The sequence below is a fragment of the Puccinia triticina genome, chromosome 1A (assembly GCF_026914185.1).
Source record: "Puccinia triticina chromosome 1A, complete sequence".
Classification (NCBI taxonomy): domain Eukaryota; kingdom Fungi; phylum Basidiomycota; class Pucciniomycetes; order Pucciniales; family Pucciniaceae; genus Puccinia; species Puccinia triticina.
In genome coordinates, this window is record NC_070558.1 from 7,125,783 (window position 1) to 7,135,829 (window position 10,047).

Sequence of the window (10,047 nt, forward strand, 5' to 3'; positions counted from 1 at the left end):
GGAAGAGTAAAGCGCGCCGTATCAAGCTGCCCCCAATACGCAACCATGGCCGCCTTGAGAGATTTCCAATTCGGAGGATCATAGCCGTCGAGAGTCTCCAGTACATCCTTGACTTCAGATTTGCGCACAAAAAACCGTACTTGCTGCGCCATATCAAACTCCAACGCGCCATCCAAATTGGCAGACAGCTGGTAGTCCGCCAAGAAACGCTCAACGTGCGTGCCGTCGAAACACAAGCCCTTGTCCTGAGGCTTTATCTTCACGCGCCGTGCACCAACGGCTCCCAAAGCTTCTGCCGCAATGTCGGCCATCGCGCGTGTCACGAAAGGACTGATCTAAAAGAAATTTGATGCGAATACGGATGGCTCACGAAGTGGCAACGTAATGCTTGACAACGTGTAGTAGCACCCTTGAGGTGCACAAACTGGGAGGACTTACTTCTAACTCCTGAGCCTCCGCCGTTGAACACACTAAAAAAAAAAAAAAAAAAAAAAGAAAGAAAAGGAATAAATAAAAAAAACAAAAAGAGCAGACCGCCAAGCGTCTCAAAACCGTGAAAATAGGCGAGACTGTAAATCTTGAGGTCGCTGGTTCGATCCCGGCTCGGGGGACCAAATGTGGAACTCCGTCCGTGCCAGGCGGCGGCAGTTGTTGGAGGGGAAAAGTTTGGGGATGCCCTCCGGGGATTGGTCAAAGAGGAGGATGGGGGATCTGAGAGCGAAGAGGTATGAGGGGTTTTGATTTACGACGGCGTTGAGCGCGCGTCGGCGGGGTTGTATTTATTGAAAGGGGAGAGGGAAGAAACTGAGAAGGATGAGGAAGATTCGGGAAGAGGAGATCGTCGAGGGGCGCCGGAAGGCGGGATCAGAGTGAGGGGGATCGACAGAGAACGCCACGTGCGTGATAAGAAAGTGTCCCAGATCGTTGGGACAGATAAAGCTCAGAGTGCTCGGGAAAGTGATGAATATCGATTATCAATTGAATTCTGATGGAAAAACTGGTTCAGAGTGTCTCCCATGCTGTCCCATCATCTAAGTTTGGCCAGAACTTAGACTCCGGGCGCAGCACGCAGTGGGACCTTCATCATACACCCGCGCACGCCGCAAACACAAAGAGAAAGAAACAGACAAAAGAAAAAACCAAAACAAAACAAAACTCAAACAAAACCAACCCACCCACAGCTAAACCATCCAACACGCGCAGATAAGAAACAAGACAAAACTAGACAGTGGTAGAAACAAAAGAAAAGGAAGAAACTGGGGAAAAAAATGGACACAACACTATATGGAGGAGAAAAGAAACCCTGCGCGCCCAACCGCGCGCCGCCGCGTATTCTGATCTTGACACCGCGTGTACCGGGCTGAACACCACAGCGCGTGTAACACTGCGGCTCCCAGTTGATTGCTGCAAGTAAATGCTCATCAGTATTGCGGGATCACTGGGTAACCATAATCATAGCCATACTGACGTTGTTCTGAACGGCGCCATGGCCCCTGCCTCCCAAAGGGGATGCATTGACCCCGTCGTCGGGGCCAGCTTGAACGGTGTTGGACAGCCCAGTTGAAAGGCCTTGATTCCCGGAACCGCTGACTGCTGGGTACTTCTGCAATCAGATAATAAAATCAACCAACGATGAATTTGACATCCTGATGTGCCTGTCAAACCCAAGAGACTTACTTGGAACCTATATGCTCCGAGCAATCATACGGACGGTTGCGATCTTGGTTCCGGGGTCGTATTTTCGGAATCCCATTTTCTCTGGCAGGCGGGTGGGTAGGTGGTCGTGGTCGTGGTAGGCGGGCAGAAAGATGGCTGGTGGTGGCGTGCGGGCGGATGGGTAGTGGCGGCGGTAGCGGGGCGGGGGTTGTGAATGTGATGATGCAGTGCAGTAAGGTTTTCAGGCCCGCATGCCAACCTTATTGCTGCCGGGTGTAATGTTGGGTGGGATTTGCAATGACCGGTGTGGGATCTGCATCACCCTGAAGATCCATAGGCGAGCCAGCCAAATTGGATCCTCGAGCTGGATCTGGATTTTCACAGATTTATGTCCATAATGAAACAAAAAAATTCGGAATTTTGTCCAAGCTTCTTGAAAAAGACAATATGTGGAATGACAACCAGCAAAGCATTGTGAAAAAGCCACTTTTATTAGTCTGGAAAGCAAGGTTAAGGAGGCCGGTTTACAAACTATTAATTGAAGCTATCTTGAGCGAAATTAAGAGCTTTGGAATAAGTTGGTGTAAGGTTTAAGAACTGATTGCCCGCCAAGCTTCAAAGCCCCACGTTGAGGTCTATTGAGAATATACTTTTGCGTGTGGTTCAGGAAACTGTGTGGAACGAAGTTGTGGAATGATCGACCGGGAGATGGAATTAACTCTATGCGACTTATTGTCTTTTTCGAAAAGGTTGGACAAAAACAAAAGAAATTGTTTTCGAATATCCTTTGCAAATCCCATAAAACCTAGATTCCCCAAAGTTTAATTGGGGAGTCAACCAGGCCGGTCAGCCTGAAACCACAGCGCTTGCGGACACAAAGCACATGACCTGCCAAACAATCTTTGAATTGTGAAAGTACGGTGTGACTTTGGATTCAAGATCAGCTCCGCACTGCCAACCTGGCAGCTCTTCAGAATCAAACGAGTGGGTCGGTCAATAGGGTCAATCGAGCTCTTCTGGTGGTGCGTCCGCCCTTTCCTCCACTCCCTCTTCTGATAATCATTGCCGTGATTTTCCGGCGGACTGCAATTGTGGCTCTATGGGCCAAATCGATTGTGAGTGGATTTGCCCACCTTCTTTTTTGAGGCAGCGAGATGACTTACTGGAGAATTTTTGGATCTCCAGCATCTGAAGGAGCCAGGTGTTAGTCTCTTATCTCCACCTGCGACGCTCAAATATTATAACCGCAAAACGAAGAAATCATCGCCGCTGGACGCTTCCCCTGGCGCGCCGGGCCCACCGTTGTGCTCATCTGATCTGGTGGCAAGCTTGGTTGAAGCCTGCCGTGCGACGATCGGATCCAATGCAACCAACCTTAAGCTTGTACAATCGCCACCGTCTTCGGATGCTGGCTCCCTTGAGGGGGACCCCCCGCTGTTGATTGAGTACCTGAAGTTTGCAGGGGTTCTGCCTACCGAGAAGACGTTGGCGATTCTGGCGGGCAAAGATATTGACAGCTACCAAATGTTTGCGGACGGATACATGTCGAATGAAGATTTGAAGGGCTTGGGCCTTACTAAGGGGACTCTGGCGAAGCTCCGCAACAATGTTGGACCGTACCGACGCAGCCTTCGCCGTCAAAGGGAATAGTGTATTTGGGTTTTTTGCTGTCTGTTACTTGATTGGTCTTTCTTGTCCAGTGTTTGGGTTCTCTTTTTCTCGGACTGACAAAAATTTATACAATACACAACTGTTTCCTCTCTCTCACCAAAAATATATACAATACACGACTGTTTCCTCTCTCTTTTTTCCTACAAAGATAAAAACAGTCCTTCTGCCCTTGCTTGGTTTGCCGATCTCTCCTCTCTCTTGCTGACCTACAATTACAAATACTGCGCTTGGTTTCCTGATCGATCTCTCCATTTCCTGTCATCACCTTGGTTGAACATTTAGTTTCTTCCTACCTGTGAAAATACATATGCAAACATGGTCTGCACTTGATATCGGTGGCTGAATGCACTCTTAGCAAGCAAAATGCCTTGCGCTCTGACCCAAAAGCTCTCAGCAAGCAAAATAACTCGCCCTCTGAGCCAAAGAATCACAAGGATCGTGCACTAAGCGAAAGAAGTTCATCACTAAGGCACTAAAACTAATCATCTGCCGATGTACTCTGTGCTTGAGGCCAATGAAGGCTTGCGCGAATGTCTGCTCACACTAGAAATTGCTCAAGCTCTAAGCAAGCAAAATGGCTTGCCCTCAAGCCAAAGACTCACAAGACCCTTGCGCGCTAAGCGGAAGGAATAGATCACTAACATTTAAGTATATTTTCTGGAGACTAAGTCGATAACACTAAATAGCCTATCCTTAATAAGTGTACTTTCCAGGGAGAGAGCAGCGGCAAAATAGCAGAGTTGGAATGTTGGCTTGGCCTAACAACTATGTCAATAACAATACAGAACCTCTCCTTTAGGGATCTCCGGTAAGGAACTGAGTGAAGTGTGCTACATCTATCTGAAGTGTGCTGCATCTATCTATGGGAATAAACATCTCGTTCAAGTAGAGCGACCCCCTTGCAAAGTAGGCGGGCAGTCCCAATAGGGAATCGCAAATCAAGTAACGCCTGCTTGGACGCACTTCTGAAAAAGGTCCAATGTATTATGCCATGGGCGCTCAATCGGCGTTGGGTTCCAGAATCCTTTGAATGAATGCCGGCGACGTCCAGGAACCTCTCGAAGGGGACGCTTTGCAACTCGGGTGGTTCAGGGCCAAGTGGGATCCTTGCTTGGTGGGTCGGACCGGCTTGAGGCGACTGGATAACTCAAGTCGATGGGAGAGAAACCACGCGGAGGGCTGTAGCAGTCAGAGGCCCGCGGATCACTTCAATCTCGTCCGTTGATACTGGCTGACATCCAGCCGGGACGCGTGGGGCAGTCGTGTTGGTTGCCAAGGGAGAGGGCCCCACCTCATGAATCTTTGGCGCGGAAGTCTTGGGGGTGGACATTCCTTTGTGACCGTCCTTTGTGACGGCGCGTGTAACACTGCGGCTCCCAGTTGATTGCTGCGAGTAAATGCTCGTTGTTCTGAACGGCGCCATGGCCCCTGCCTCCCAAAGGGGATGCATTGACCCCGTCGTCGGGGCCAGCTTGAACGGTGTTGGACAGCCCAGTTGGAAGGCCTTGATTCCCGGAACCGCTGACTGCTGGGTACTTCTGCAATCAGATAATAAAATCAACCAACGATGAATTTGACATCCTGATGTGCCTGTCAAACCCAAGAGACTTCATTGGAACTTATATGCTCCGGGGGTCCTCAAGGCGATAGCGGGACGGCGCTCTCCATCGGCGTCCACTGGGTGAGCTCTTTTGACGGAATTTCCGTCGGCCGGCATTGACTAGTGGAGGGACAACAGAAGCGAGGGCAGGCATTAGTTAACTACAAAACAAAGTGAATCTAAATTACCGAAGTAATTAATTGGACTCACATCCGCGGGAGGGTCATTTGGTTCACGCATAATCATCTTAAAGACGACTGCATTCGGAAAATGTCGTAGGCGGCCTCTGCAAACTTGGAGAACGAGGCGTCGCCGGCAACCTGAATCTTGTTTGCAGCAGTGTAATCCGGATGCCCCGCGGACGGTTGCGATCTTGGTTCCGGGGTCGTATTTTCGGAATCCCATTTTCTCTGGCAGGCGGGTGGGTAGGTGGTCGTGGTCGTGGTAGGCGGGCAGAAAGATGTCTGGTGGTGGCGTGCGGGGGGATGGGTAGTGGCGGCGGTAGCGGGCCAGGGGCTGTGAATGTGATGATGCAGTGCAGTAAGGTTTTCAGGCCCACATGCCAACCTTATTGCTGCCGGGTGTAATGTTGGGTGGGATTTGCAATGACCGGTGTGGGATCTGCATCACCCTGAAGATCCATAGGCGAGCCAGCCAAATTGGATCCTCGAGCTGGATCTGGATTTTCACAGATTTATGTCCATAATGAAACAAAAAAATTCGGAATTTTGTCCAAGCTTCTTGAAAAAGACAATACTTGTGGGCAACATAACATCGATGCAAGAAAACAAGCTATTAAATGTGACTAGCCCTTGCCCCGAATCGATGCGACTCCCGATGGTAAATCAAAATCTCAAACATCATGGCCGAAGTAGCAAAAGATTAACCCAGGCTGGTTGCGGGCCACGTCGAGGTCATTCATGACACTACATACAGATACATGTATGACGATGAGACTACAAAGTCTGAAAATACCATAAGCATCTGTGATCCAAATACTTCGACTCTTTGCCACTGCTGTTTCAGCACACTTGTCCAGACGTCAGACCAAACGAGAACTGCAAATGCAGACCCATCCGCTGTAGCCTCCACGCTCCAGTAGCTGGGAAAAGCTCCCGGGCGAGTGTAACCGGCCTCTCTGGAGGTGTTGCGGCCCCGAGGCAACGCTTATGTAGAGCGTATTTAAAGTAAACGGATGTGGGTAATATAAGCTGGTATACGAGAATCAGTCAAGGACAAAAGAATTGTATCTGAGACTGATGGTGTAGAGAGCCAAGGATCGTTCTGAGGTAAGGTTAAGATATGCGGAAGGCGAATCGAATGAAATTGGGAGAAAATGTTGATTGAGATTGGCAGCCAGAGAACAAAAGGATATCGGTGATATGAAAATTGAACTAGCTAACAAACGGCTTATTTGCGGTTGGTGGGTTTAGCAAAAAAGGGACCGATGAACGATGGTAAGAGTCTGTTAACAACATGATCTGAAAGAATTCAAAAATAGAATATCGGAGGCTATCACAGGAGTAGATGTCAGTCAATTGGTAATTATTGTGACAGAAAAACCATAACCGAGTTGATGGAACAAACCGTCGAAGATGATAACATCCCTCGATCACTGGTACGAATCTTCAGATTCGTCATCCAGATCGCTGTCCATGCTCGGAGTTGGAGTAGACGCCAGGGCGAATTGATTCAATGAAGCGTCTGGTGGCTGGGGTGTTCCCCATGAACTCCCGAATATCTGGGCAGACACTTATTAGCTCTTCCAAGGCGCCGGAAATTTCGGGCGTGAGACATTTGATGCTGTCCAGGCCATGTAAGATGAGAGATCCGCGTTGAGGAATCGGGGGGAGCGTGTAGTTAGTTCCCGTGGTTTTGAAACTTAAGAGAATGAAGAGATATGGAATGCTGTCGTCGAGTTTGACGCCCGCGGATTGCGAATTCCACTCGGGGCCTTCCAGTTTGAAACTAAAAGACTCGTTCTTCACCGTTACTCCGCAGAACGAGACGTGGTCTTTATCGAGTGTACACTCAGGACTGTCCGGCGCAAGGTAGATGGGGAACATCTGGTCGAATCCCCGTTGATCGGACTTGCACTGCACGGCCAGGCCTCGGTACAAGAAACTCATAAAATCGACCTGATATGGTGTATAGGAAATCTGTGTGAAGTGGTTCCAAAAGAGTCGACCTTCCTTCAAGAGCCGAGCTTGGTGATCGCCATTCATGTCCAGTTTCAAGTCCGCTTCTTTGATTCCAGTTAAGGCCTCCAAGAAGTCCACCAATCGAACCGAACAGCCGTATGGAATATGTGTTTGGTTGGTTGTGATAGGGGAAGTCGACATAGCTTGCTGCATTGCCCGCAACAAGATGATTCTAGCAGCCAGTTCCCCAGAATTTTCGGTGGATATGAGTCCTTCTCGCGTGAACACAGTGAGAGTTTTGATGCAGGAAACAAGCCTGCAATCCTCGCTTGCGAGGTACTGGTTGGCCGCCATGGACAACGTAAACTGTGACGGGTACTCGCTGATCACTCTGGCGGAAGGTGGTGATAAGTACAAGCACTGAGCCATATGACTCGAGACCAACTCAGAATTTATCTTGCCGGCTTTGTGCATCGGTGGCTGGATTGTGCAACCTAGCAAAGCGAAAACGTTACTCTCGGATAGTTCCTGAGATGGGCGTGGCATGGCAAGTAGCTTGTTGAGGGCCATCTGCTGGACCGTTGTAGCGATTCTGTAGTACGGGATGCCCTTTTTCTCGGCCCCCTCGGCGTAAATCCGGAAAAACGGGGTTCCGTAACTGAACAGCCTTGGTGGTGATAGCAACTCGTCCCACGTAGTCGGTGGAGAGGGGGGAACCTTGGAGTCAAAGGTGCTAATTGCGTATATCGGTTCGTATAGCTCCTTGGGGCCGAGCGTAGGTGCGCCGAATTCGGTGCGCAGATTAGGGTAGTAATCCGCCATGGTTAATGATCTGTCTGCTAAGATGGCAAAGAATCCAAGGTTGGACGGTACCTCGGATAAAACCCGACGAAGCACGTCAAAGTACAGCAAACTCTCAGCTTCCCTCGTTTGTTGGTCGACGAGAGCCCGTGCCTCATCAAAGGCCAACATCACCTTCAGTTTCGGATTCTTGATAAAGCGTGTACTTCTTTCCAACTTCTCTATTTTTTTCGTCAAGGCGGCAGAAGCACTCCATTCGTTCTTGCCCAATTCCTCCATTGTGTGTCCGACCCGACTTGTCAGGTAACCTCCGAATTCATGATTGTAGGTGTACCATTCCAACAGTCGGTCCTCCTCCTCACGGCCGGCGTATTGACGGGAGAAAAACTCTGCCACCACGTCGAAAATAGCAGCCAGAAGTCGGTAATAATGTGCCACGAGTTCGTATACGCTTTTGTGGCAAAGTTGGAATTCGTCCGCGAGCACAGACCTTGGGGGTTCTCCAGTCGACCCCCTTGGGCGAAGGGAGATGTAGACGACACATATACTTTTCGAAAGTTCCATGAGTAAGCGAGTCTTTCCACACATGCTCGGCCCAACCAAGGCGGTGTATGGGGCGAGATATTTGGTGGAAACCCATTCTTCCGCGTAGTTGCTGAGAGACTTGAGGATTGGTTTCACAATTATCTCCTTTCTCAGGTATTCATGGCTGTAACCTTCCCTGAGGATTGCGATGTGGTCGCGCAGGTCTGAGGACGAGGTTGTGACTACCTCCAGCATTTTATTCATGGACATTGGGGATTCTGTGGTAGCTAACATCGGATGTTGATGAAAGAACACAAGCCTGACGAACTCTGCTTCCAAGTTGCGATCTAATCTCCAAAAGGAGGCCATGGCGGTGTGGGCAGAAGGTTTTCTGGAAAGGACGTTATGCCACATCGAATCACGGAAGAGGGGGGTGACTTCAGGAGACAGTTTGCCAAAAGCTACAGCAAGATCATCCAGGTATTGGTTGACCTTGCTCACTGCAAGTCCGAAAAAGTTAGAAATGAATTGATGGGCTGCTGGGTGGAAAGCGGGTGATCAATTGAATTGAACATACATGAAGATTCACTGAGTAATCTGGAGACCGAGTTATGGCCGTCCGTGTCAAGCGGATGTAGTTCTTCGTACCGAGCATCAAGAGTGACGCGCTCCGATGCGATGTGTAGGTCTTCTGGGCTCGTTGGGCCGTCTGGTGATGAGCTCATGGCGGTGTCGTCAGCCGGCGAAGCTGAGATGGTCGACTGAATTGTGATTGTTGTTTGACGCAATGCAGGCCCCGATGGCTCTCTGATCTCGATGGAACCAGCAAGTCCCGTTGTCGTCGCAGAGGTGATACCGATGTGGTGGCGAGCGAAACAAAGCCCGCGGCACCGCCAATTGGAGGACTTCCCGCCGATCTGGAAACCCAGATTTTCCCAGATTGATCCAATATCCGCGGGTTTTGGAGCCTTGGGTCTCAGATATCTCGTGTGATCCGCTGTGCTTAACCAGGTACATATCCCGGATTACCTACCGGATGTCCCATGCGGCTAAGGTTGAAGTGCCGCTTCCGTAGAGAATCCCGAAGATTTTCGTAACTTTTCTCCAGGATCATGAAAGCCCGGCTTGGGTCATTGGTCATCTTTCTAAGCTTCACCATACTCTATCTGTCGTCGATTTCGGAGGCTTACTTAATAACGACAACGATCAGCCAACTCGACCAACTATCCTCCTCAAATTCCAAACAGGACGTGAACAATTTCCACATTTCTACTCCGAAGCTCTTACTCGAACTCATTTTCCCATCCGGCCAGGTGGACGTCGACGCAGTGCTGGCATTGATTTCGGCAAGATTATCATACATTCCTTTCTTTAACAAGGTCAAAACAGATCAACTTGGATGCGATTGTCATTCGAGGTCCCAACATACCATCGAATCAACTAATTCGTCCTCAAGAAATAACCCTACCGTCAGAAAACTTCGTCAAAGTTTGCCGTCCTTGAAACAACACCTTGTCCGAAGTTTAACCGGAAGAAGGAACACTGGATCAAGAAGGAAAAATGCTTCTAATAGTCGATGATAAACAAACTCCTGGGACTCTGCCGCTCGCTATCTCCCACAGAACCACACGGACTCCCGGTTACAGAACTTTA

General features: G+C 49.5%; 2 protein-coding genes across 2 annotated transcripts; both read right to left on the bottom strand.

Annotated features, from left to right (window-relative positions):
* Window positions 1-4,474: 4,474 nt before the first annotated feature.
* Window positions 4,475-5,570, bottom strand: PtA15_1A773 (uncharacterized protein; the record flags this gene model as incomplete). The annotated part of the gene is made up of 4 exons (XM_053165835.1): window positions 4,475-4,865; window positions 4,947-5,047; window positions 5,138-5,443; window positions 5,538-5,570. The coding sequence occupies 4 exons, from the start codon at window positions 5,568-5,570 to the stop codon at window positions 4,475-4,477; spliced, it is 831 nt and encodes a 276-aa protein (XP_053016987.1).
* A 994-nt stretch (window positions 5,571-6,564) lies between these two features.
* Window positions 6,565-9,119, bottom strand: PtA15_1A774 (uncharacterized protein; the record flags this gene model as incomplete). Its single annotated transcript, XM_053165836.1, has 3 exons — window positions 6,565-6,941; window positions 7,146-8,894; window positions 8,972-9,119. 3 exons carry the CDS (start codon window positions 9,117-9,119, stop codon window positions 6,565-6,567), a joined length of 2,274 nt encoding a protein of 757 aa, XP_053016988.1.
* Between the last annotated feature and the right edge of the window lie 928 nt (window positions 9,120-10,047).